Here is a 27879-nt window from a genome sequence, read left to right on the forward strand (position 1 = left end):
ATTAGCCGAGCGTGGCGGCTCGCGCCTGTAGTCCCAGCTACTCGAGAGGCTGAGGCAGGAGAATTGCTTGAACCCGGGAGGCGGAGGTTGCAGTGAGCCGAGATTGCTGCCACTGCACTCCAGCCTGGGCGACAGAGCGAGACTCCGTCTCAAAAACAACCAAACACCAAAACTTCTGGTTAATGTAATTGATTCGTCTGATTCAGATGCTGGAAAGTGGGCCTGGGATACAGTTAGCGATCGATAATAACACTGGCCCAACACACAGCTATAAGAAGGGAGGCAAGCACACAGTAACACAGTAGCCTGAAGCCCAGGCGAAGTTTCCGCGGAAAGAACCGCTCAGACAGAGGCTGAGAGGCGTCAGCGGCGTGCGGTTTCCAAGGAAACCGTCCTTTCTAGCCACCCCAGCGGCTCTGGAGGGGTACCGCAAGAGGCTCCGCCCACGCAACCCCGAGACCAATGACGGACTGGGAGGGTTGAGCGCATGCGCAGAGAGCTCCAGCGTCTCGGCCCGCCTCCTTTAGGTGTGGGCGGGGCTTGGGCACGCGTGCGTCCTGCCCTCCCTGTGCACGCGCCGCCCCAGCATGCCCCGGGTGCGCAGGCGGCGGGTCCCTTGGTCTTCAGGCGGCCGTGGCGGCGGTGGCGGCGGTTGGGCCGAGAGAGGCGGCCTCAGTGGCCGAGGTGGCTGGACGCGTAGCAGGTGGAAGGAGGGAGGGAGCCGCAGGCGCAGACCCACCCGCCATGAAGCCCCCCGCAGGTACCGACTACCCCGCTCGCCGGACCCGGGCTCCCCTGCACCCTCACTCCTCCCGGGGTCGCGACTTGGGCCTAAGGCTGGAGCGGAGTGGTCCCCGAGCCACCCTCGGCCGGGCTGGAGGGGCAGCGGGGGAGGTGGGCGACCCCGCTCTCTCGTTTGCAGAATGAACGAACCAGCTTTTCCAGCGCTTCATTCATTCTGCAAAGTTGATGGCGCTTCCCTTCCGGATGGGTCGGGCCCCGTGGCGAACCCTCGGGAGGCCGTGATTTGAGGACTCCGGTCCCCGTTTTTCCCGGAATTCTAGAGCCAGAGACAGACATTCAACAAGTAAATAAGCAAGAGAGGATCGAAGATAGGGAGGGATCGGTGCTCTGGAGTAAATAAACACGAACAGGGCAGTCCCAGGGAGCAAATAAACACGAACGGGGCATTCCCAGAGAGAGGGTGGTCCTGGGGGGCTTTTCTGAAGAGGTGAGCCTTGACTTGCTTGATTGGGAGAAGCAGGTGTCCTGCCAGGACCGGGGAAGGAGGCGTCCCGGGAGGAGGGAACGTGTTTGGAGAGCAGAAAGTCAGTTTGGCTGGAACGTAAAGAGGGGACCTGTTTATTGTGTTATTTATTTACTTTGGGGCCCAGGCTGGAGTGCAGTGGTGCGATCACGACTCCCTGCAGCCTGGAACTCCTGGGCTCAAGCAATCCTCCTGCCTCAGCCTCCTGAGTGGCTGGGACTACAGACCTGCACCACCACGCTTGGCTAATTTTTGTAGAGATGAGGTTTCGCTGTGTTGCCCAGGCTGGTCTTGAAGTCCTGGGTTCAAGCAATCTACCTGCCTCGGCCTCCCAGAGTACTGGGATTGCAGACATGAGCCACTGTAGCCAGCCAAGACCCTTTTAATTTAAAGGCAAAGGGGTGATGTTGTGTTTTTTCTTTACTTGTTTATTTATTTTTTGAGACAGTCTCTCTCTGTCTCCCAGGCCGGGGTGTAGTGGTCGATCTCTGCCCACAGAGGCTCTCTGCAACCTCTGCCTCCGGGGTTCAAGCGATTCTCCTGCTTCAGCCTCCCAAGTAGTTGGGATTTCAGGCACGCACCACCACACCCGGCTAATTTTTGTATTATTGGTAGAGATGGGGTTTCACCATCTTAACCAGACTGGTTTTGAACTTCTGACCTCAAGTGATCCATCTGCTTCAGCCTCCCAAAGTGCTGGGATTGCAGATGTGAGCCACCGTACCCGATTTTAGAAAGTCACTCTGGTTGTTGTTGAGGCAAATCCTTGCCCGTATCCTTGGCTTTTCTCTTGCCCAGCCACATTCCCCCAGCTCTTTGTCCAGCCCATTGCAGTGAGGGTGATAATTGTAATAATGATAATCGGGGATATTCAGGCCTTGGGAAGGAAGGAATGTCGTCTGCCTTGTTTGCTACTGGATCCTTGGCACAATCAGTAGATATTTACAGGATGAACTGACGTCCACAAGTTTTTCAAATCCTAACTCCTCCAGGAGAATTTTCTGACAATTCCAGTTCCCGTTGATCTCCGTCCTTTCAGAGCCCCTGAAGCTCTTCTTTACCCCCACGGTTTAATGTAGATCCACGGTCCCTTTTTTGCAGTTCTAAGATCCTAAATACTCTGTAAACTGAAAGGTTTGCCGTAAGTTTACAGCAAAGTCATTTGGCCAGAAAGTGACCGCAACTGACCGACCGACTGAGAGCCTTTCTTTTTCCCACTTAGCGAATATCACTGATTCTCAGCTGGGGTGATTGTGCTTCCTCAGGGGACACTGGGCCATGTCTGGGGACATTTGTGGTTGTCACAGTTGGGGGGCGCTCCTGGTATGTAGTGGATGGAGGCCAGGGATGCTCAGCACCCTGCAGCGCCCAGGACAGCTCCACCCCAGAGAACGATCCGGCCCGGATGGCCACAGTGCAGACAGGGAGAGACCCTGGTGCGTATTCCTGCTTCTCGCTGCAGAAAGAGTAATTTGATTTCGGAGTGCTGCCCCAGCCTCCCTAGTGATTTGGAATACATGGCACTTGGACTCTTACTTTTCTACAATGGGGGGAATTCTGAATGGTAAAATGTCCCCGGCCCCAAGAGTTTTTGGACAGCAGAACATGGTCTGTAGTAACAGCTACCTCTTGAAAACTTTCTGGTGGTATTCAGGATACAAGATGTTTTGCCTTCATTCCTCACTGAATTCTTAGACGGTTCTTGTTCTCTGCACCCTGAATTGTTCCCGTTTTGCAGGTGGGAAGCCTGGGAGTTAACGTTTCTTGCCAGAATCCCAGAGTTAGCAAGTGGCAGAGGTGGGGTCCGCACCCGGACCCTCTGACTTCAGCTTCTGCATTCTGAGCTCGCTTGTTGTACCTGCCCCAGCCTTTGTAAAAATGCACATCCGATTGTTAGTGCCACCGTCCCGTCCCCTTCCTGTCCCTTTCCAGGGCTCCACCTGGCACTCAGGATCGAAGTTCAAAGCCTTCATTGTCATCTACACCAGGAGTTGGCAAACTCTGGCCTGCCTATTTTTTTTGAGATGGAGTTTCACTCTTGTTGCCCAGGCTGGAGTGCAGTGGCACAATCTCAGCTCACTGCAGCCTCCGCCTCCCAGGTTCGAGCGGTTCTCCTGCCTCAGTCTCCCGAGCAGCAGGGATTACAGGTGCCACCACCACGCCCGGCTAATTTTTATGTTTTTAGTAGAGACGGGGTTTCTCCATGCTGGTCACACTGGTCTTGAACGCCTAACCTCAGGTGATCCACCCACCTTGGCCTCCCAAAGTGTTGGGATTACAGGCACGACCCACCGTGCCTGGCCAAGATGAACTCTTGCTCTGTCACCTGGACTAGAGTGCAGTGGTGCAATCTCAGTTCACTGCAACCTCTGGCTCCTGGGTTCAAGCGATTCTCCTGTCTCAGCCTCCAGAGTAGCTGGGATTACAGGCCTGCACCACCACACCCAGCTAATTTTTGTATTTTTACTAGAGACGGGGTTTTGCCATGTTGTCCAGGCTGGTCTCGAACTCCTGACCTCAAGTGATCTGCCTGCCTCACCCTCCCAAAGTGCTGGGATTACAAGCGTGAGCCACCACACCTGGCCAGGCCTGCCTATTTTTGTACACCCCTGGAACTGAAGATGGTTTTTGGATGAGACAGAAAACATACGTGGACCACAAAGCTGAAAATCCCTGGCCCTTTGCAGAACTGTTCGCTGGCCCCCGGGCCCTCTGCAGAACTGTTTGCTGGCCCCCGGGCCCTCTGCAGGACTGTTTGCTGGCCCCCGGGCCCTCTGCAGGACTGTTTGCTGGCCCCCCGGGTCCTCTGCAGGACTGTTTGCTGGCCCCCCGGGTCCTCTGCAGGACTGTTTGCTGGCCCCCGGGTCCTCTGCAGGACTGTTTGCTGACCCCCCGGGTCCTCTGCAGAACTGTATGCTGGCCCCCGGGTCCTCTGCAGGACTGTTTGCTGGCCCCCCCGGGTCCTCTGCAGGACTGTTTGCTGGCCCCCCGGGTCCTCTGCAGGACTGTTTGCTGGCCCCCGGGTCCTCTGCAGGACTGCTTGCTGGCCCCGGGTCCTCTGCAGGACTGTTTGCTGGCCCCCCGGGTCCTCTGCAGGACTGTTTGCTGGCCCCCGGGTCCTCTGCGGGACTGTTTGGTGGCCCCCCGGGTCCTCTGCGGGACTGTTTGGTGGCCCCCCGGGTCCTCTGCGGGACTGTTTGCTGGCCCCCCGGGTCCTCTGCGGGACTGTATGCTGGCCCCCGGGTCCTCTGCGGGACTGTTTGCTGGCCCCCCGGGTCCTCTGCGGGACTGCTTGCTGGCCCCCGGGTCCTCTGCGGGACTGTTTGGTGGCCCCCCGGGTCCTCTGCGGGACTGTTTGCTGGCCCCCGGGTCCTCTGCGGGACTGTTTGCTGGCCCCCAGGCCCTCTGCAGAGCTGGTTGCTGGCCCCCGGGTCCTCTGCGGGACTGTTTGCTGGCCCCCGGGTCCTCTGCGGGACTGCTTGCTGGCCCCCGGGTCCTCTGCGGGACTGTTTGCTGGCCCCCGGGTCCTCTGCGGGACTGTTTGCTGGCCCCCCGGGTCCTCTGCGGGACTGTTTGCTGGCCCCCCGGGTCCTCTGCGGGACTGTTTGCTGGCCCCCGGGTCCTCTGCGGGACTGTTTGCTGGCCCCCCGGGTCCTCTGCGGGACTGTTTGCTGGCCCCCCGGGTCCTCTGCGGGACTGTTTGCTGGCCCCCCGGGTCCTCTGCGGGACTGTTTGCTGGTCCCCGGGTTCTGCACCGTTAGGGGTTTCCAGGTGGTTTTGCTGCCTTCTCTGTGCCGAGCCGCACTGACTTTCTTCACGTAGTCGCCCTTCCCGCAGCTGCCCTCGCTGCCCAGAGCCCCCGCCTGCCATTCTTGTTATCGGGCTCCGTTTGCCAGTTTCTCGGAGAGGCCCCGGAGTGAGTGGCCAGGCCACATATGACTCGCCCGTAGCACCTGTGGGTCTGGCGCGGCCACACGCCAGCCTGACTTTCTTTTTTTTTTTTTTTTTTTTTTTTTTGAGACGGAGTCTGGCTCCGCCGCCCAGGCTGGAGTGCAGTGGCCGGATCTCAGCTCACTGCAAGCTCCGTCTCCCGGGTTCACGCCATTCTCCTGCCTCAGCCTCCCGAGTAGTTGGGACTACGGCGCCCGCCACCGCGCCCGGCTAGTTTTTTGTATTTTTTAGCAGAGACGGGGTTTCACCGTGTTAGCCAGGATGGTCTCGATCTCCTGACCTCGTGATCCGCCTGTCTCGGCCTCCCAAAGTGCTGGGATTACAGGCTTGAGCCACCGCGCCCGGCCACCAGCCTGACTTTCTTGATGAGTCCATGGATGGGGGCCTGCGTGTTCCCCTCACTGGGTGTGGGGTGTGGAAGAAGCAGGTGGAAGAAGGGACTCTTCCCATAACCCCCCATACCTCACCTTTCCCCTGTGGCGTGGCAGGGATTGAGCAGTGCGTGGGTGGTCCTGGACCTCGCCTTTTGTGAACACCCAGGGGTTTGTACAGGCTGATCTGTGCATGGTGTCTCTACTCTAGGACGGGGGTTTTGTGGTTTGTTTTTTTTTGAGATGAGAGTCTCGCTCTGTCACCCAGGCTGCAGTGCAATGGTACTATCTAGGCTCACTACAACCTCCGCCTCCCGGGTTCAAGCAATTCTGCCTCAGCCTCCTGAGTAGCTGGAATTGCAGGCACGCGCCACCACGCCCGGCTAATTTTTGTATTTTTGGTAGAGATGGGGTTTCACCCTACTGGTCAGGCTGGTCTCAACCTCCTGACCTTGTGATCTGCCTGTCTTGGCCTCCCAAAGTGCTAGGATTACAGGCGTGAGCCACCATGCCCAGTCGGGCAGGGGGATTTTTTTTTTTTTTTTTTTTTTGAGATGGAGTCTCTCTCTGTCACCCAGGCTGGAGTGCAGTGGCGCCATCTCGGCTCACTACACACTCTGCCTCCCAGGTGCATGCCATTCTCCTGCCTCAGCCTCCTGAGTAGCTGGGACTACAGGCTCCCGCCACCACACCCAGCTAATTTTTTGTGTTTTTAGTAGAGACAGGGTTTCACCGTGTTAGCCAGGATGATCTCGATCTCCTGACCTCATGATCCATCCGCCTCGGCCTCCCGAAGTGCTGGGATTACATGCACAAGCCACCGCGCCCAGCCGGGGATTTTTTTTTTTTTTTTTTTGAGACGGAGTCTCGCTCTGTCGCCCAGGCTGGAGTGCAGTGGCGCGATCTCGGCTCACTGCAAGCTCCGCCTCCCGGGTTCACGCCATTCTCCTGCCTCAGCCTCCCGAGTAGCTGGGACTACAGGCGCCCACAACCGCGCCCGGCTAATTTTTTGTATTTTTAGTAGAGACGGGGTTTCACCGTGGTCTCGATCTCCTGACCTTGTGATCCGCCCGCCTCGGCCTCCCAAAGTGCTGGGATTACAGGCGTGAGCCACCGCGCCCGGCCCAGCCGGGGATTTTTAACAGCAGCACTATCTCTATTCCGGGCTGGATTGTTCTCTGCTGGGGCTGTCCTGGTCACTGCGGGGTACTAAGCAGGATCCCTGGCCTCCAGCCACTCCACACCAGGAGCATCTGCAGCCGTGACAGCCACAGGTGTCCTAGATGTCACCCAGGGTCCCCTGGAGGGGATTGATGGCAGAATTGCCTCCTGCTCTAGAGACTGATCAATCTGTTCTTCCCTACTAGAGCCCTGGACCTCACTCTTCTGGATGAGAAGCGGGTGATCCCTCCTTTCCCTCTACCCTCCTCACTTTGACCCTAACTGAACCAAAAGCAGACCTGCCTGGCACTGGGTTTTGTTTCTGCGCAGCCTGTGCAGGAGACGTGCTGGACGCGGCGTCTCCGTGCTCTGTGGCAAACGACCTGCGATGGGACCTGAGCGCCCAGCAGATAGAGGAGCGCACCAGGGAGCTCATTGAGCAGACCAAGCGCGTGTACGACCAGGTGGGCGCCCAGGAGTTTGAGGACGTGTCCTATGAGAGCACGCTCAAGGCGCTGGCCGACGTGGAGGTCACCTACACAGGTAAGTCCCAGGCAGGGTCTGGGCGTGGGCCACAGGTGCCGAGGGAGGTGGCACCGCAGGCAGGAGCAGCCCAGTCTGTGGAGCAGGTTCAGAACCTGGCGTGAAGTGTCACCAGCATCCTGCCCCTGAGCACAGGGCAGCACCACCTACTCCCAGGCTGTTGTGGTGGCTAAACGGACGGCTGGACGGAGGCATCTGGCAGGTGCTGGTCACTGGAGGTGTCGGAGAAAGGCAGTTCCGCCCGTGCTCTGCTCCATTTCACAGCCTCGTCCGTTCAAAGGACCCCTTGGTTGTGTGATCTGAGAGCCGGAGATGTCTAAACAGCACACCTCTCCAGCCTCTCCCAGAGCCAGCAGCCTTGAAACCTGACCCTGTCTGACCTCTTTCCCTGGCCCAGGAAGGCGGGTATTTGTTTTCTCTCTGAATGACTGAACTTGGCCCCTTTGGCTTCTGCCTCCTTGCCCTGCGGCGGGGGTGACCTCATGACCTTGGGCATCGTCCTCGCCCTCAGCCCCATCCTCCTCTTCTCCTTGGGGTCCCTGTGCTCACGGAGAGGAGTGAGGTACCTGGTGACATGGGTTAGGGACACTGCTTCCCGAGCTCTGCCTAAGGCTGACAGTGTACCTGCCTGACCAAGAGACCCAGAGAGTCTCCGCAGGGAGCTCTGAGTGAGGCAACTCCCCGCCCTTCCATCTAGCAGAAGGCCTTTTTGCTGGGACCCATCGAGAATCCTTGAGTTCAGCCCAGGACTTCTCTTGTGTTCCCAAGGCATCGCCTGAAAGGGTTGGCCTCCGTGGCCCGTGCCGTGCGGCCTCCAGAGGGTTTGCTGTCTGGGCTGGGGGCTGGAGAGAGAGCTGAAGCTCCACAAGCACCCCGAGCCTGCAGAGCCTGCAGCCCCCGCTTGGAATCCTCACCCTCTTCCCACTCCCTCTGGCTTCCAACAAGTGGCTTAGAGCCCAGCGGGACCTTGGTTTCCCCTCCTCGGCCACGTGGTGTCCCCTGGTCTCTCCCACAGGAGTCTCCTGAGGTTCAGGTGATACCAGTTCCCTCTTAGGGCGCCCAGCGGTGCCGGGCATATTTCCTCCGCCTGTGCCCCGCTTTCCCCTCCTGCAGCCTTTCTTCTCCTCCTTCACGTGGTGGCGAGCAGCAGCGTTAAAGGAAACTGAAATCGGCCTTGCTGCTCCCCTCGGAGCCTTTCCACCGTCCTCAGGGTGACGCCCAGCATCCTCGGTGTGGTCTTCAGCGCCCGGCACTGTCTGTGCCTGGACACGCAGTCTCCTCGTGCCTGGCACCCTCCCCCAGCCAGGGCCTCCCCAGCCAGCCCCTCCTGCCCCTCGCGCCCCTCGCCCTGTGCTCTGCGGAATGCCCGGCTTCTCTCTGATCGCAGATTAAGTCCACTTAGCCTGGGAGCCCTTCCTGCACCTCCTGTCCCCATGCCAGCCGCCTGAATTAGTCCCTGCACGGCACTGACACTGTCGTCCCGGCAGTTGCTTGTCTAATCGGTCGCCCATAAATCCCGAGGGGACAGAGCCTATTTTTTTCTCTCTTCAGCCCCAGCATCAGGCCTGGCCCAGAGCCCCCACTATGAGCTTTTGTGTTGATTTTTTGAGATAGGTCTTGCTCTGTCACCCGGGCTGCTGTAGTGCAGTGGTGTGATCATGGCTCACTGCAGCCCCCATCTCCCAGGCTCAAGCCGTCTTCCCACCTCAGCCTCCCAAGTAGCTTGGATGATAGGTGAGCTCCACCACGCCTGGCTGATTTTTTTTTTTAATTTTTAGTAGAAATGAGGTCTTGCTATGTTGCCCCGGCTGGTCTAGAACTCCTGAGCTCAAGCTTCCTGCCTGCCTCGGCCTCCAAAAGTGCGGGGATTACAGGCATGAGCCACTGTGCCCAGCCCATCCCCCCTCCAAACACACGGAGCCTCCTCCAAACATACTGAGGCCTGGGGACTTTTCTGTTGGCCCAGAATCGAGGTAGTGACCGGACTGCAATTTGAATTTAGGTCTTTCTTCTGCAAAGTATATGCTTTTTAAAAAAATTTTATTATTATTAGTTTTGTGTTATTGTTTTAGAATGAGTCTCGCTCTGTCACCCAGGTTGGAGTGCATGTCGCTGTCATGGCTCACTGCAGCCTTAACCTCCCAGGCTCAAGTGGTCCTCCTGCCTCAGCCTTCTGAGTAGCTGGGAGCACAGGTGTGTGCCACCGTGCCTGGCTGATTTGTTTTTTTAAACTGCTCCATTGAGATATGGTTTGCATCACATACAGTTCACCCATTTAAACCACAAACTTCAGGCCGGCAGCGGCTCACATCTGTCATCCCAACACTTTGGGAGGCCGAGGTGGGCGGATCACTTGAGGTCAGGAGTTTGAGACCAGCCTGACCAACATGGAGAAACCCCGTCTCTACTAAAAATATAAAATTAGCCAGGCGTGGTGGCTCATGCCTATAATTTCAACTACTTGGGAGGCTGAGGCAGGAGAATCACTTGAACCCGGGAGGTGGAGGTTGCGGTGAGTCGGGATCATGCCGTTGCATTGCAGCCTGGGCAACAGCTGTGCAACTCTGTCTCAGAAAAACAAACAAAACAAAACCACACCCTTCAGTGGTTTTTAATAAATTTGCAGTGTTGCCCAGCTGTCACCATTCTTTCATTTTAGAGCATTTTCATAACCCCAGAGAGAAACTTTATACCCTTCAGTGGTCATGCTCCATCTCCTCTGCCCCCAGCCCCAGCACCCATGCGTCCCCTCCTGTCTGTGTGGACGGGCCTGTGGATAGCCGTCCTCTGTGGATGGATATTTCATAGAACTGGCATCACACAGCCGGGCGCAGTGGCTCACGCCTGTAATCTCCTCACTTTGGGAGGCAGAGGTGGGTGCATCATGAGGTCAATAGTTCAAGACCAGCCTGGCCAACATAGTGAAACCCCGTCTCTACTAAAAATAAAAAAATTAGCCGGGCATGTGCCTGTAATCCCAGGTGCTCGGGAGACTGAGGCAGGAGAATCACTTGAACCCAGGAGCTGAAGGTTGCCGTGAGCCGAGATCATGCCACTGCACTCCAGCTTGGGCAACAGAGTGATACTTTGTCTCAAAAAAAAAAAAAAAAAAGTGGCATCACACACCATGTGGCCTTTTGTGTCTGGCTTCTTTCTCTGCATGTGACATCCTTGGGTTGCATCCATACCGCAGCCTGTTCCAGAGCCTCGTTCCTTTTCATGGCTGAGTCATGTTCCATTTGGCAGAGGCCACATCTTGTCAGTCCGTTCACTCGTGGATGGGCCTTTTGGCAATTGCGAATCGTGCTGCTGTGAGTGCACGTGTGCAGATTCCGGTGTGGATGTGTGTTCGTGTCTCCCGGCTGGATGTCTGCAGTGGAGTCTTGGGGGTTGTGGGATGACTCCATTTTAAAGCTTTTTTTTTTCTTTTTTGAGATGGAGCCTCACTCTGTCACCCAGGCTGGAGTGCAGTAGTACCATTTCAACTCCCTGCAACCTCTGCCTCCCAGGTTCAAGCGATTCTTCCGCCTCAGCCTCCCAAGTAGCTGAAATTACAGGCGCGTGCCACCACGCCCAGCTAATTTTTGTATTTTTAGTAGAGATGGGGTTTCACCTTGTTGGCCAGGCTGGTCTCGAACTCCTGACCTCAAGTGATCTGCCTGCCTCGGCCTCCCAAAGGGTGGGATTACAGGCTTGGCCACTGCACCCGGCCTAAAGCCTATGCTTTTCTAGCCACTGGCATTTCCTCTGCTCAACCTAAAGTGCAGATGTGCTCAGGAAAGTGTGAGTCGTTCATGCATTTAAATGTGCCCATCGCCAGCTGCAGCTCTCTCTGGAAGGGAACTCCGCCAGCCTCTCTGTTTCCTCACACCCAGCTCTGTCTGTTGGGGTCCTTCTTGCCTTGGAGGGCTTTGAGTTGAATCCATGTTTTTCTTTGGTCTGTAAGATCAGGCCAAAGAAAGGACACAGGCGACAGCACCTCCTTTCTCCATTCCAGGGCCCAGCCTGGAGGGGCGGTTGCATGTGCCTGTAGTCCCAGCTACTTGGGAGGCTGAGGCAGGAGAGAGCTCATGGGGGGATCCAGCAGACGGGCCTGGGAGAGGGGTCCGGGCAGCACCTGCCAGTTGCACCAGGGCCCATTCTCACACCTGTCTCCCTGGTCTCCCTGTTTTAGTTCAGAGGAATATCCTTGACTTCCCCCAGCACGTTTCTCCCTCCAAGGACATCCGGACGGCCAGTACGGAGGCTGACAAGAAGCTCTCCGAGTTCGACGTGGAGATGAGCATGAGGGAGGACGTGTACCAGAGGATTGTGTGGCTCCAGGTGAGGGGGAGTGCTCCCCGCGGGGAGCGTGAACAGCCTCCCGAGTAGCTGGGATTATAGGCGCCTGCCATCACGCCTGGCTAATTTTTGTATTTTTATTACAGACAGGGTTTCACCATGTTGGTCAGGCTGGTCTCGAACTCCTGACTTCAAGTGATCTGCCCACCTTGGCCTCCCACAGTGCTGGGATGACAGGTGTGAGCCACTGTGCCCGGCCCATTTTTTTTATTTTTAGTAGAGACGGAGTTTCATCATGTTGGTCAGGCTGGTCTCCAACTCCTGACCTCAGGTGACCCGCCCGCCTCGGCCTCCCACAGTGCTGGGATCACAGCATGTGCACTTGCTTTTCCTTTCCTGGCCATCCTAGATGTGACCCAGACACCCCATCCCCACTTGACGTGAGCTGACAGGGCCTGGTGGCGTGGCTGCGTGGGCTTCTGCTCCCCCGATGCTCCTCCCAGCATGCATGGGGCTTTGCTGTTGGTGTCACATGATCAGGAGAGACCCAGAGACCCTCCTGCTGCTGCTCATCCTCTTAGGCAAGGACCCCCGGTCCTGCTGCTGCTCATCCTCTTAGGCGAGAACCCCCAGGAATGTGCTGATGTGTCCCCCAGTGTCAGGAACATGCAGCCCTGGTGCTTTGGTAAATACAGATCAGGGTGGCCCATGATAGCAGTGGATTCTTACTATTTTATTTATTTATTTATTTTTTTTTTTGAGACGGAGTCTCGCTCTGTCATCCAGGCTGGAATGCAATGGCGCGATCTCGGCTCACTGCAAGCTCCGCCTCCCGGGTTGACGCCATTCTCCTGCCTCAGCCTCCAGAGTAGCTGGGACTACAGGCGCCGCCACCTCGCCCGGCTAATTTTTTTTTTTTTTTGTATTCTTAGTAGAGATGGGGTTTCACCATGTTAGCCAGGATGGTCTCAATCTCCTGACCTTGTGATCTGCCCGCCTTGGCCACCCACAGTGCTGGGATTACAGGCGTGAGCCACCACGCCCAGCCTATTTTTTTTTTTTTTAAATACAGACAGGGTCTCACAATGTTGCCTACACTTGTCTCAAACTCCTGGGCCCAAGCAATCCTCCCACCTCCACCTCCCAGAGTTTCTGTTGAAACAACGAGAGGTTCCCATGCAGGTGCAGCAAATAATCGAGTGCCCTTGTCGACTTTGCCCACATCCCCCAGGGGTGACATTTTGCAAAACGATGGCATTATCTACACCCTGATACGGACCTGGGGGCAATCAGCAATCTTGTTCCCGTTCGGCCACTGCCCTGGTAAAGGAGCTCTGGGCTGATGGTAGTGCAGGGCTCGTCCAAACAAAGCAAATGTTCGCTTGGGTTTTGTGTAGTCGCAGGTCGTCAGTTCTCTGAGATAAATGCCCAGCAGTGCAGTTGCCAAGTCACATGGGGGCCAGATGATCAGATTTTTAAGGAACTGCCAAACTTTTCTTTGGAGCAGCTGCACTGGCCCACGTCCTACATGCTTTGACGTTTTTATTCCAGGAGAAAGTTCAGAAGGACTCACTGAGGCCCGAGGCTGCACGGTACCTGGAGCGGCTAATCAAGCTGGGCCGGAGAAATGGGCTTCACCTCCCCAGAGAAACTCAGGACGTGAGTGCTGGGTGTAGGGAGTGCTGGGTGTGGGCAATGTTCGATCCCAGGGAGTGCTGGGCACAGGGAGTACTCAGTCCCAGGGAGTGCTGGGTGCAGGAAATACATGGCAGGGGGAGTGCTGGGTGTGGGGAGTGCTGGGTCCCAGGGCATGCTGGGTCCTGGGGAGTGCTGGGTTCAGGGAGTGCTTGGGCACAGGGAGTGCTAGGTGCTGGGAGTGCTGAGTGTGAGGAGTGCTCGGTCCCGGGGAGTACTGGGCATGGGGAGTACTGAGCTCAGGGAGTGCTCAGGCAGGGGGAGTGCTGTGTCCCAGGGAGTGCTGGGTGTGGGGAGTGCTCCCTCCACCCTTGGTGGGAGTGTTCCCAGGACCTTGCGTCTTCCTGCAGCGCCCGCCCTGGTCTCTCCTTCCTCTCACGTCTTGCCTTTGTCTCCAGAAAATCAAAAGCATCAAGAAGAAACTGAGCCTCCTGTGCATCGACTTCAACAAGAACCTGAATGAGGACACGACCTTCCTGCCCTTCACGCTCGAGGAGCTAGGTAGGGGCTGGGCAGTGGGGAATGGGTTGCCATCGGTCCTGGGACTCACTGCAGGCCTGCCAGGCCCTCGGGGGCCGCCGCTTCCTCCTGTGGGCTTCTGTGCTGAAGGGCGGCAGGAGGCCGAGGTACATGGACCTGACCGCCCTGGGCCGACGGCTTTCCTCACTGGGAGCACTCCAGGGCTGTTTACAGCCAAAAGCTCTGACCCCTCCTTGGGGAGGGCCGTGGTCTGTCCCATCAAGATGCTGCCCTAATAGAAAATGTCCCTGGCAGTGGCGGGAGCCCAGGCCGGACTGGGCGGCCAAGGGTGCCAGTCTCAGCCGTGGCCCTGAGGTAACCACAGTTTTCCCTTGAGACCCCACTTCCTGCCTGCCTTTATTTTTATTTTATTTTATTTATTGATTTATTTATTTATTTTGAGATGGAGTCTTGCTCTACTGTCCAGGCTGGAGTGCAGTGGTACGATCTCCACTCACTGCAACCTCCGCCCCCTGGGTTCAAGTGAATCTCCTGTCTCAGCCTCCTGAGTAGCTGGGACTGCAGACATGTGCCGTCACACCTGGCCAATGTTTTTATTTTTAGTAGAGATGGTTTCGCTGTGTTGGTCAGGCTGGTCTCAAACTCCTGGGCTCAGGCCATCTGCCCGCCTCAGCCTCCCAAAGTTTTGGGATTACAGGCATGAGCCCTCGCACCTAGCCGGGCCGGAACATTCTGATGGGTGCTACAGAATATAACCTCCACTTCTAGATTCTGAATGTGGTTGCCACTGAGGTGACAGGTGGGGACAAGGCCCTCATGGCCCAAGGCCTCCACGGGTGGCTTGATGTGCGGTCAGCTGGGCGCATGTTTCCTGAGGGAGCACTCGCACGTCAGGCATCGCCAAGCTTGGCTGCCAGCCCCTCGCTTGGCCCTTCTGTGTCTCGGGCAGCACATCCTACCCCCTCAGCTCCGGGCACTCAGGAGAGACAGCGGGCTACGATCTGCCGTAAAGCACGTTTCCAGCCCGGGAGCCCAGCCTGCCACTCAGTGGGTGCACTGATGACCCACATCATTCCCGTGGCCACCCACACCATCCCTGCAGCCACCTGCGCCGTCCCTGCAGCCACCCACACTGTCCCCGCCACCTGCGCTGTCCCTGTGGGGCTGCCCCTCCCACCTGCCCGTGTTAGCAAGCAGAAGGGCTCGGTGCCCGATGTGCTGGAAGCCAGTGCCATGGCACCAAGGTTTTGAGGAAACAAAAGCTTTTCAGTTGCAAGTGACGCCCAAGGAGACCGGGCATCCCGCTCAAATCTGCCTCCTGCGCCGGCTTTCAGGCAGTACTTTCATTCGAGAAGGTGTAGAGGTGGGTTCTGGGATGAGCAGGTGATTGGTGGAAGGAAAAGGGAAGGTCTGGAAGGTCCTCGGGCACGCACAGTTATCTGTCCATGCCAGCTCAGGGTCCCGGTGCGAATCCTGGGGACGTCGGTGTGAAGCGCGGTGGAAGTTCAGTTGACGTCCATGAGCTGGTTCTGCACAGACTCTGCTGGCTCATGTGGGTTCCAGCCGGTTTCCGCCAGTTTTGTTCTTGTCAGTGTTTTCTCTGCCTGTTTGTTTTCATGTTTGCCATCCTGCAAACTCAAGAGTGTTTGTCGATTTTGGTGTCTAACTCTTGGGAGCGCTGTTTCATTTGTCCGGCCTGCAGGGCCTCCCGTGCAGGTGGCTTGAGTCCCATGTGGCCGGGTGACACCATCACGCGGGTGGCTAGCGTGTTGGGTGATGGTCCTCCAGGGCTCTCCGCTGCCCCGGGACCTGTTTCCTGGGGTGTCGTGGTCAGTCACTTGTCAGGAGACACTCTGCCTTAGTCCCTTTTCTTCTGCTTACAACAGAAGACCTGAAGCCATGTAGTTTATAAGAAAAGGAATTAACTTGTCACGGCTCTGGAGACTGAGAAGTCCCAGGTCGAGGGGCTGTATCTGACGAGGGTCTTCTTCCTGGTGGGGACTCTGGAGCCCTGAGGCGGCCAGGGTGTCACCTGGCAAGGGGAGGGGGCTGAGCGAGCCGGCTCCACCCAGGTCCCTCCTCCTCACAAAGCCCCAGTCCCACTGCCACATTAACCCGTCCATACCTTCATCCATTCCTGAAGGTGGAGCCCACATGACCTGGCTGCCTGTTGAAGGCCCCAGTACCCAATCCTGCCATCTCCCAACACCACCATCTCCAACACCGCCATCTCCCGATAGCCACATCTCTCGACACCCCCATCTCCCGACACCCCACCTCCTGACACCCCGCCTCTAGACACCCCATCTCCCGACACCCCACCTCCTGACCCCCTACCTCTAGACACCCCATCTCCCGACACCCCCACCTCCTGACACCCTGCCTCTAGACACCCCATCTCCCGACACCCCACCTCCTGACACCCCGCCTCTAGACACCCCATCTCCCGACACCCCACCTCCTGACACCCCGCCTCTAGACACCCCATCTCCCGACACCCCACCTCCTGACACCCCGCCTCTAGACACCCCATCTCCCGACACCCCACCTCCTGACACCCCGCCTCTAGACACCCCATCTCCCGACACCCCACCTCCTGACACCCCGCCTCTAGACACCCCATCTCCTGACACCCCACCTCCTGACACCCCGCCTCTAGACACCCCATCTCCTGACACCCCACCTCTAGACACCCCATCTCCCGACACCCCCACCTCCTGACACCCCACCTCTAGACACCCCATCTCCTGACACCCCACCTCCTGACACCCCACCTCTAGACACCCCATCTCCTGACACCCCACCTCTAGACACCCCATCTCCCGACACCCCCACCTCCTGACACCCCACCTCTAGACATCCCATCTCCCGACACCCCCACCTCCCGACACCCCCACCTCCCGATACTCCCATCTCCTGACACCCCACCTCCCGATACTCCCATCTCCTGTTACCACCATCTCTGGCATTAAGTTCCTCGTGCATTTTGGAGCGGTCACACCCAACCAGAGCAGAGACCTGTGAGTGTCCGTCACTCACACGTTGTCATGAGTGTCCGTCACTCACACGTTGTCATGCACTAGTTGCCATGTCCACGGATGACTTCTGCCGCCCTCACGCTCTGGGAATCAGTCATCCTGCCGTGTCTCCAAACCTTCCCTCCTCACCTGTCTTCTTACTGATTTGTTTCTGTCCATGTGCATGAGGCTTCTGTCTTATTCCCGGGTTATCATTCATTATCATTTATCGCAGTGCTCAAATCGTCCCACATGGACCCTCGAGAGCCCCTTTGGACAGTCCCCATGTCCCTGTAATGCACCTACTGGCCTCTGAGCCCACTCTCACTGTGGAGCGCACAGGCTCAGCCTCTGAGCCCGCTCTCACTGGTGGACATTTGGTGTCGCAGGGTCGTCCCGTGCTCTCCCTGCCCAGCCCTCAGATGCGCCATTTCTTGGAGGAGTCCTGGTGCCTCTGAGTGGATGGTGATTTAGGCCCCAGGTCTGTTCACCGCTGCCAGGGAACGGCGTTCCTGGACACGCACAGTCTTCTCTTCTGTGTCTGTGTATCAAATCCGCAAGTGCAGTGGGGCATGCCGGTGCACACCTGAGGTCCCAGCCACTCGGGAGGCTGAGGCGGGATGATTGCTTGAGTCTGGGAGTTCAGAGCCACAGTGAACGTGAACTGTGCATTCGTGAGCTATCCATTGCGGCCTGGGCAACAGAGCAAGACCCTGTTTCTAAAAAAATAAACTTTCATGAGTCCACTTTCCAGCTTCTTTTCCAGTCCAGTGCTGCTGGGCCCCCGGCCGTCTCCCTTGCTGTCCTTTAACTCCCGTCTCCGACTGCCAGTGTTGGGTGACTACACTGTTGAGATGGGGAGCTGCTGTTTGAAGGCCCGTGGTCCTTGGAAAGGACAAAAGGACATCGTCAGGTCCTGGGAGGCCTCCCCCTCATGCTGCAGTCACTCGGCAAACAATCGCCAGACCCGCGCTAGTGCTGGGGCACAAACGGGAAGGAGGGGGCTCTGCAGACCACGAGACTCTCAGCTCCCTCGTCACCACCCACACCCGCGGGCTGGCCTCCCAAAACGTCCCCCATCTGCCCCGGCCCCCCATCCCGATCATTCTTTCCACCCTGACCGCCCTGGGGTTGGGGTGAGCCAGGCTTTGCATCGAAGCTGCGAGCCTGAGGCACAGTGGCCTGGTGGCCCTGGCATCTCCCGAGCCGTGAGGTGGGAACCCCGGAGCGTTTCAGTCTGGGATGCTGCCGCCCCCACCTCTCTTGGGGCTGTGGGGCAGGGGGCCAGGTGGGAGGGTGTGGCTGCCGAGCAGCGGGGTGAGCTGTGTCCTGCCGGGGGTTTTGTGGGTGGAGAAAGGAAAGCAGGGCTCCAGTGAGAAGATCTGAGAGCGGGAAGTGGGTCTCTCTGGAGGGGCACACTTGGAAGTGGCCGAGCCGTGGGGCTGCGTGCTGCGATCTCAGCTCTGAGCGGGAGGCTCTGCCTGGGGGTCGTCCTTCAGGAAAAGCAAAGCAGGACCCCCCCTTCCACCCGGGGCTTCCTTCTCCGCCCAGGGCCCGGCGTGCTTGGCGCTCCTGCTGTTTTCGTTTTTGATGGGAGGCACTGCCTCTAACGCTGGTTTCCTTGTGCAGTGGCCGGGCCACCGTTCCCGCCTCCCTCCTCCCTTCACACACGGGGGTGGTGCGGCGCCCTGGAAGCCCACGCTATCCGGGGGTTGAGCTGGATTTAGCTTTACCTTCTCTGGGGCAGGAGATACTGCTGTGAGGGTGCTGGGGGGTTTCCTGGTGGGGTTAGAGGGAGGAAGTGAGAATCGTGACGGGTGGTGGCCGAGCTGTGGGGGAGCCAGGGGGTTTCTTGATGAGGTTAGATGGGGGGCGTGAGAATTGCAGCAGATGGTGGCCCGGCTGTGGCTGCTTGCTGAGGGCCCCCTTGTAGCTTTCCAGGCAGAGGGGAAGCCCACTCTTCCCGCACACACACTGCGGGCTGTAGGCGCCTGAGCCCTGTCAAAGCCACCCTGGTTCTGTCCCCATAGGAGGGCTCCCCGAGGACTTTCTGAACTCCCTGGAGAAGACGGAGGACGGCAAATTGAAGGTCACCCTCAAGTACCCCCATTACTTCCCCCTCCTGAAGAAATGCCACGTGCCCGAGACCAGGAGGAAAGTGGAGGAGGCCTTCAACTGCCGCTGCAAGGAGGTGAGAAGCCGCAGCCGGGGGCCCCAGGACAGCGGGTCTGGAGCTTGTGGGGTGCATCTGCCGCACGCCTGTGAGGTGCCTCCAGGCTGCGCACTTGGATGGCCTCCGGACCTCCCCGGCCAGGCCCAGTGGCGAGCAGAGGCCTCCCTGTGGGGCTCCGCCACCCCCTGGAGGTGTCTGTGCTGGGCTCCGCCCAGACCCTGGGGCCACAGCTCAGGGCCCAGTTCATCCTTCCCAAGCTGAGCCTCCTGCTGCTGCTCTGAGCATCTGGCCACGGCACGTCTCGTCCTTCCCTTATCTGGAGCCGCCCCTCAGGTGTGTCAGCCCAGATCATTCCTTTTGTCTTAAATGATGGTGCCCGGACCTGAGCCTGGGTCCACAGGTGGGTTGTGACCAGGCCTTCTCGCTGTGACCGGTGTCAGACGGCCATTCCCACAGGGACGTGTGTAACTGTCCCTGACGCCATGGCGTGGTCATTCAGGCGGCCTCTGCACATCTCCCGTTCGCTGTCTGGAACAGGCAGGAGCTCTAGTGGGCCTCCGTGGTCCCCTGACGACACCGTGTTGGTGCCCGTGTGGCTGGCGCAAGGGGGATACGCACCGATCTCTGCAAAGGGATGGGCAGGCTTCGATCACTGCAGGGGGGTGGGGGACGGACGGGCGCCCATCACTGCGGGGGACGGGCAGGCACCAATGGGGGGATGGGTGGGCACCGATCACTGCAGAGTGGGGGCTCTTCGCTGTTCGGGGACCGGGAGCTCGGCGGGCTCAGATGGGATGTGGCTGCCCTCTACAGGCTGGCTGTGAATTCACGTTGCTGTAAGCCTGAGTAGGCAGACCTGTGGGCTGGGCACACCTCGACTTTCCCAGTGCACCTTGGAAGGTCAACTGGGCAATCCCATCCTGGTCCCCAGGCTTGGGTCCTAGTGGCAGAGTGAGGGCCAGGCCAAGAGGGAGCACACGGGCGGGCTGCGTTCCAGGTCCCAGGGGATGTGCCGCCTCAGAGAGCTTGCTGCTGGTGGTTGGCCTGGCCCCCATTTGACTGGCTGCTCTGCACGCACCTGCCTGGTTACAGGTGGGTTCCCTGTGGGCCCGGCACACGTGCTGGTGGGCCCGTCTGTCCTGAACAGGCCTCTGTTTCTCCTTGCAAACACGTCGCATGGGTTTTATGCGTCGTCCCCCCGCCCCCACCGGCTTGGTTGGCAGTGCCAGTCCTCAGAAGTGAGGCCGTGTGCATGTCGTGTGCCGGTGGCGATGGGCAGAGCCCCTGAGACTAGGAACCAGGGCCTGGACATGGGGGGGTCCCCACATGCAGCAGTGATGCCCTGGAGGCTCCTCAGACAGCCCCTCGTCCCCACACCACATTCCGTGTGAGGCCTTAGAGTCATTTGCACCCCTTCTGGTTCCAAAAAGGACTCGAGGGATTATAATGACACTTGTGGCGTGACCAGAAGAGTTGTGTAGTAACACAGGCAGAGGGGGCAGGGGCTAGAGATCAGGGGGAGCTGGATATGAGCCCCTGGCCCCCGGACAGGGCGTGCTGGCCCTGGAGGTGGAGGGAGTGGCGCCCCCGGGCGACAGTGTGGTGGTGTCGGTTGCAGGAGAACTGTGCCATCCTCAAGGAGCTGGTGACGCTGCGGGCCCAGAAGTCCCGCCTGCTGGGGTTCTGCACGCACGCCGACTACGTCCTGGAGATGAACATGGCCAAGACCAGCCAGACCGTGGCCACCTTCCTAGGTAGCCCTTCCTTCCTCCTCCACCGGGCTCCCTTGGGGGAAGGTTCTCAGGGTCACCCCAGGGGACAGTCGGGGCTACCCCTAGATCCCTGTCCTTTCCCTCCATAAAGAGGGACTTCTGACGCCTGCCCTGGCTCCCTCACTCCCCTGGAGGGACCCTCACAGAACAGGGAAGTGCCCAGGCCCTGGAGTCAGTTCCATGCCTGCACGCGGCTCCGCCGCCCCTCACCCTGAGTGCGAGGATGCTGGGCTCCTTGCTAGGAGCTGCGGGCCCTCCCTTCTGAACGGGGAGGCTGACGAAGTCGCGGCCACGGGCGGGCAAGCCCAGGGCCATGAAGGAGCCCGCAGGGCGAGAGGCCCACCTTTCTGCCCTCCTCACAGATGAGCTGGCGCAGAAGCTGAAGCCCCTGGGGGAGCAGGAGCGGGCGGTGATTCTGGAGCTGAAGCAGGCGGAGTGTGAGCGCCGGGGCCTGACCTTCGACGGCCGCATCCACGCCTGGGACATGCGCTACTACATGAACCAGGTGGAGGAGACGCGCTACCGTGTGGACCAGAACCTGCTCAAGGAGTACTTCCCCGTGCAGGTGGTCACGCAGGGGCTGCTGGGCATCTACCAGGAGCTCCTGGGGCTGGCCTTCCACCACGAGGAGGGCGCCAGCACCTGGCACGAGGACGTGCGGCTCTACACCGCCAGGGACGCGGCCTCGGGGGAGGTGGTCGGCAAGTTCTACCTGGACCTGTACCCGCGGTGGGTGAGGGCAGTGGGGGCGGGGGGTGCACCCAGGCCCTGGGTCTCCTCAGAGCCCGGCGTTCCTGTCTGAGACGGGAAGGAAGTCGTTGCCTGCTCCATGGGGCCTCGGGGATGAACCCCGAGACATAGCAGCGGTGGGCACACCACAGGGGCCAAAAATGCGGCTGTCCCTGTTTCCACTCACTCGGCCACCCAGACAGGGCGCAGCTCTGCCCAGGCCGGAGTCTTTTAGGGGAGGAATGGCAGCCGGGGCCTGGCCGTGGTTTTCGTGCTGCCCTGTGCCAAGTCACCTCTGCTGAGAGGGAGGTTCAGAACCTCAGAGGTGCCCGGCGTTCTCGGTTATCAGTCAGGTGGGCTGAGGGATGCGGAGTCAGGGACCTTGTGGTGTCTCTAGTCCCCACGGGACCTGACACCGCCTCCCTCCCCAGGGAAGGAAAGTACGGGCACGCGGCCTGCTTCGGCCTGCAGCCCGGCTGCCTGCGGCAGGACGGGAGCCGCCAGATCGCCATCGCGGCCATGGTGGCCAACTTCACCAAGCCCACGGCCGACGCGCCCTCGCTGCTGCAGCATGACGAGGTGGAGACCTACTTCCATGAGTTTGGCCACGTGATGCACCAGCTCTGCTCCCAGGTGGGTGTGGGGCCTGGGCAGGGGCAGGGGCAGGGGCAGGGGCTGCCTGTGGTCAGCAGGGTCCAAGCCCGAGGCTTCAGCTTCCGGCTCTCTCTGCGCCCGACCGGTGGCTCCTTCATCCAGTGCCACCCAAAGATGGTGGCTCCTTCTCATGCCCGTGTCCTGGGGCTGCCCCAGCAAAACACCACAGACCAGGGCTTACACCAAGGACGTGTATTTCTTCGTGGTCCTGGAAACTGGAGTCGGAGGTCACGGTGTCAGCAGGGTTGGCTCCCTCCAGGTCCCTCCCTGGCCTGCAGACGCCACTGCCTCCCTGCATCCTCCTGCGGGCGTCCTGTGTGGGTCCTCATCTCCTTACAGGGACCCCAGTCACTCTGGATCGGGGCCCGCCCAGCAACCTCACTTGACCTTAGACATCCTGTCTCTAAGTCGTCACATTCTGGCAGGGCGTGGTGGCCCACGCCTGTAATCCCGGCACTTAGGGAGGCCGAGGCGGGCGGATCACCTGAGGTCAGGAGCTCAAGACCAACCTGGCCAAAATGGTGCCAACTTGTTGCAAGCATCTTTCCTGGCACACAGTCAGCTGTCGCTCCTCAGAAAGGCTCTGTCCTGTGAAGTCGCTGAGAACCCTGAGAAGTGCATGCAGAGCCGTCCGTCTGACCAGGGCTGGGTTCCCAGGAGCCTCTGGTCACGTGTTCGCCAACTGATCATTCCAGAACCTTACCGTGTGTGTTTTGGGTTCAAGACGCCTAACTGCTGTGCAGCGCTGGCGGGTTCACGTTGAACACATGGCTGGCAGCTCCGTCACCCACGCCTGGGCGCAGCTTGCACACACAGGGTGTCCCCGACACACAGGGTGTCCCCGTGGGGCGCATCATGGCCTCCTGGTGCTGAGGGACACGAGACAGTGCTCTGAACGACGCTTGGGACCTTTTAAACCCAAAATGCAAACACCGTGCCCCCACTAGACTGAGAAAACGACACTTGCTCACAAAATAAGCTGAAGCGAGAAGACAGAGCGCGGCCCTGTCTGAGGGCCGTCTGAGGGGCTTCTGAGGAATGCCACAGTGCTGGCCTCTGGCGTTTCCGTGGGTCTTGGTAGGCGAGTTTGAAAACACGGAGTCCAGGAATGAGGATCAACCTTGTGTCCGCCTTTCCTGGCTTCCCCACCACAGTGTTTGCACAGCACTCGTAGCCAGCACACGCCTGTGCATATCCACACAGGTGCCTGCACAGGTGCCCACAGACGTGCCTGCAAGCCCGCTTTGCGTGCTGCTTTCTGCGTGTGCCTGGCGCCTGGCACGGCGAGTTCCTTGGTGCAGTCCGTCGGGACGAGGAGCATGGCTGTGTGGTCCTTGGAACGGAAAAGCCTCGGTGTTGCAGAGAGGACCTTGAGGATCACCCAGGGGTTCCCTGGCCCTCGGCTGCCAGCCACGCTTCCAGCAGGACTTGGTCAAGGGCTGTGCCTTTAGGGAAGGTTCCACACACAGACAAGCAGGGAGATGCAGCACGCCTCACAGGTCCTGGTTTGGCCAGGACCTGGACCTGGCCAAACCCAAGTCCCAACCCCTCTGGGGTGCAGAGCTTTCAGGGAGCAGCGGCTCTGTGGATGGGGGGAGGTGTGGGTGGCCTCCGGGAACGGGGCATGTGGCCGGCATCTTCAAGTGCGTCCTGCTGGCACAGGCAGCCAGCAGCAGCCCAGGGGCCTCGGGGTCCCGGTCGTTTTCCAGGTTTAGGGTGGGAGGGCCGGGCCCAGCACGTCACCTGTGCACCTGCCCCGTTTTCACTGTGGCAGCTGACACAGGCCAGGCTGGCAGGAAGGGGCCGGGCAGGGCCTGGGTATTCTGAGGCTCTGCCCCACCCCCGCAGGCAGAGTTCGCCATGTTCAGCGGGACCCACGTGGAACGGGACTTCGTGGAGGCGCCGTCGCAGATGCTGGAGAACTGGGTGTGGGAGAAGGAGCCGCTGCTGCGGATGTCTCGGCACTACCGCACGGGCAGCGCGGTGCCCCAGGAGCTCCTGGAGAAACTCATTGAGTCCCGGCAGGCCAACACAGGTGCACCCGCCCGTCTGGGGAAGGGCGCTAACCTCGGCGGTGGCGGCACACAGCTGGGGCCTGGCATGTGCCCGGGGAGGCGGTCAGAGCTCTGGGCAGAGTGGGCTGCGGCAGGTGCAGAGGCCAGCTCCTTCCTCCCCCTCCACCCAGGCCTCTTCAACCTGCGTCAGATCGTCCTCGCCAAGGTGGACCAGGCCCTGCACACGCAGACGGACGCAGACCCCGCCGAGGAGTACGCGCGACTCTGCCAGGAGATCCTCGGGGTCCCGGCCACGCCAGGTAGCCACCTTGAGCCGGGCACACCCTGGAATTTGGGGCCTCGGCTGCTTCCCTGGGAAGGTGAAGGGAGTTGGTCCCCATGCTGCACTTAAGTGCAGGAGTCCCTGCTGGGGAGCCGCGGAGCACGTCCCAGGCTCCTCGGGGGACAGACCCAGCCAAGAGGCAGCTGCAGGCCCAGGGTGGAGGGCGGTGTGCGGCCCCAGCCCCCAGGAGGGGTGTGTGCCCTGGAGCCTTTGCTTCGAATGTAGCTGGCGTTTTCTTGATGCAAATGTATGACACATGCTTTGTAAAAAGCCCGGAGAAGTACAGGAAGGCCCAGGAGTGTCCGATCCTGATGATGATAAGTGGGCCCTGTTTCCATCACACCTGTTGTCCTGTGTGCATGTGTGTTCATACACGCTTGCAAGGATCCAGAACTTGGAAATACAGCATGATTTTAACATGGGTGGTATTTTGCTGGCTTAATGCCCCAAAGACTTTAAAACTTCTTTCCACAAGTGTTTTCGGCAGCGTTGCCTGTGCTGTTGCATGGGCGTGCCTTGCTTTATTGACACAATCTCATAATGGGGACGTTTGCTTTGTGGCAGCTGACAGCCCCATTAAATGAGCTCCTGTCCTTCCAGGAGAGGGGCAGAGACCTGTGGCCCTCGCTTTGTGGCTGGCTCTGGTTCTAGAAGTATCCGGCGGGTTCCAGCCCTCGCTGTGATCCTCCAGCTTCTCCCCATTCCGGGCAGGGGTCTCAGGAGTCTGGCTGGACGTCTTCTCCTGGGGGAGGAGCACGGGGTGGGGGCTACAGCGTGAACCCCGCCATGTGTCTGCCCCAGGAACCAACATGCCTGCAACCTTTGGCCACTTGGCGGGTGGCTACGATGCCCAGTACTACGGGTACCTGTGGAGCGAGGTGTATTCCATGGACATGTTCCACACGCGCTTCAAGCAGGAGGGCGTCCTCAACAGCAAGGTACGTGGGGACTAGGGACAGGGAGGGCGTCCTGAACAGCAAAGTACGTGGGGACCGGGGAACGCGAAGGGCGCCCTGAACGGCAGGGTGGGGGGAGGTGGGGACAGGGAGGGTGTCCTGGACGGCGGGGTGGGGGGAGTTGGGGACGGGGAGGGCGTCCTAAGCGGCAGGGTGAGGGGGAGGCGGGGACAGGGAGGGTGTCCTGAACGGCAGGGTGAGGGGGAGGCTGGGATGGGGAGGGCGTCCTGAACAGTGCGGTGAGGGGGAGGCTGGGATGGGGAGGGTGTCCTGAACAGTGGGGTGAGGAGGACCGGGAAGCGGGGAGGGCGTCCTGAGTGGCAGGGTGGGCCTGGGCCCGGGGTGCCGGATGAGCCATCCCAGCCGAGGCACCCTCTGGTCTTGGTGCGGTGCTGCCCACAGCTCCCCACTGGGCCCTGCAGGAAGCTCCACACCGTCCCCTCAGGCCTGGGGCTGTGAGTGCTGGGAGCTCCGTGTCTTCCCTCACGAGTCCTTCCGGGATCTGCGTGATCGGCCTCAGAGCCATGGACTGAGACAGACCCTTCTCTGGGGAAGGCTGGCTTGGCGTTTGCCATTTATTTGCTTCTCCAACCTCCAGTGTCCTCACTATGAAGTGAGGCCTTTACACCGTGTGGGCCTGTGCCTCCCGCTGACTTGGTGCGACCCAGGCTCAGGGCAGCCGCCAGAGTCCCTCACAAGGAACAGGTGGCTACCAGCTTTGAGGGCCAGCCCTGCCCAGTCTAGGTGCAACATTGCACTGGGCAGCCTGCAGGTGCCTCGGGGCCACCAAACCCAGGCGCTCAGCTGCTCCCTTTACAGAGGTGCAGAGGCCAGGACCTGGGGGAGCAATGGTCCGACAAGCCCCCTGTCTTCATAGACCAGCAGGGACCTACCTGCCTCATGAGACAGCCTCCAGCAGCTCCCCCTGCTGCTGAGGTGGGGGGTCCCGCCTCTGAGGACCGGCCAGGGGCTGGGAGCTGGGACCGTGGCTGCCTGGCTCTGCAGCCTGCCGTCCACGCAGGCACCTGCGGGGCTCTGGGGCGTTGGGGTCTCCTTGGTGGCCGGCTCCGGCCGCCTTGCGGTCTCCTCCTTGCCTCACCTGCCCGTAGTCCCACCGTCACAGGGATAGGCTCGAACCCAGGCCTTTAGGGTGGCCCAGAGCGCAAGCAGCTCCCACCTTGTCTAGCCAGAGGTTCAGCCACTTCTGTTCATGGGCTTAGCCTGGGATTTCAGTGGGGGCTGATAGGGGGAGCCACCTCTGGAGTTTGGGGAGTTTGGGGCTCTGCTGGCCCCTCAGTACGCACCCCTGCTCTGAGATTCTGATGAAAGGCACCTGTGCTCCCCCACCCGTGCTGATGCAGGCGGCCTGCAGGCCTCCCTGGGAGCCTGGAAGGGGTTGCTCCGAGGCCCCCTGGGCGAGGGTATGCAGACTCCCGGGGTCCTTTGCCTTCCTCCCTGGGTTTCCACCTGGCCACAGTGCCCTGTCTCCTTGGCAGGTCGGCATGGATTACAGAAGCTGCATCCTGAGACCCGGCGGCTCCGAGGACGCCAGCGCCATGCTGAAGCGCTTCCTGGGCCGCGACCCCAAGCAGGACGCCTTCCTCCTGAGCAAGGGGCTGCAGGTCGGGGACTGCGAGCTGCAGGTCTGCTGAGGCCCGGCACTGCGACTGCCCAGACTGGCCCGCACTCCCGCCGCCCTGGTGCCTTAGCCCCTGGCCCAGGATGGGGCAGGCTCTGGCATAGCGCCCGGGACTGGCAGGGTGGCTGAGCGGCTGTCTCTTGTCTCTTGTCATTGTCTGTCCCCACCCGGCGGCCCACCCGGCTAGAGACCGTCCTCAAGACATCTGGAGGGCTCTCGTGGCTGCCAGGGCCTCGTCTTTGTTGCACTAACACGCCCCCTCCCTGGTCAGGAGATGGCTCTTCTTTGAAATGAAGTCATTAAAAGGAAACAGAAAAGGAGAGAGGCTGCCTGGCCTGGTCGCTGGCTCCCGTGCTTTTTTGTCCAAGGACGGCTGGATGCCGGGTCAGGGTCCAGCCCTTGGGCTGTTGCCACACCAAGCCCTGGAGTGGGGCTCAGGTCCTTGCTGGGCCGGGGAATGAAGGCCCGGTGACTGGGAGCCAGTTCCCAGCCAGGCCAGCCTGGGGAGTCTGAGACACTTCTGCTTCCTGGTCATTCTGGAACTTTCCCTCCCCTCCCTGCTCAGCTCTGGCCATCAGGGACCAGGCTCCGCTGGTCAGACAGTCTGGAAAGCCAGGGCAGCCGCTGTGCGCACAGGCAGCCGGGGCGGGGCTGGGGTCAGCAGCTGCCCACCCTCTCACCCACAGGGGAAGGCTGGGCTCACTCTGGCTTTGTAGGCAGAGTCTCTGGGGGTTCCTGTTGGACACGAGCGAACCGGGTGCACCAGGGCAGCTGCTGGAAGCTCAGCCACGGCCCTCGTCTCTCATGCCCCTGGGGACTGCCCGTGCCTGCCCTCCCTGGCGGCCCCACTCCC

At 59.8% G+C, this 27879-nt stretch overlaps 1 protein-coding gene across 1 annotated transcript; it reads left to right on the forward strand.

Moving 5' to 3' along the window:
* Positions 1–583: 583 nt before the first annotated feature.
* Positions 584–27346, forward strand: LOC105485733 (thimet oligopeptidase 1). The gene is made up of 13 exons (XM_011748174.2): positions 584–760; positions 7081–7293; positions 11468–11616; positions 13126–13233; positions 13668–13770; positions 18797–18957; positions 20558–20693; positions 21074–21440; positions 21872–22073; positions 23943–24129; positions 24280–24408; positions 25233–25369; positions 26884–27346. The coding sequence occupies exons 1-13, from the start codon at positions 745–747 to the stop codon at positions 27037–27039; spliced, it is 2064 nt and encodes a 687-aa protein (XP_011746476.1). The 5' UTR covers positions 584–744; the 3' UTR covers positions 27040–27346.
* Positions 27347–27879: the final 533 nt, after the last annotated feature.

The sequence above is a fragment of the Macaca nemestrina genome, chromosome 20, assembly GCF_043159975.1.
Source record: "Macaca nemestrina isolate mMacNem1 chromosome 20, mMacNem.hap1, whole genome shotgun sequence".
Taxonomy (NCBI): Eukaryota; Metazoa; Chordata; class Mammalia; order Primates; family Cercopithecidae; genus Macaca; species Macaca nemestrina.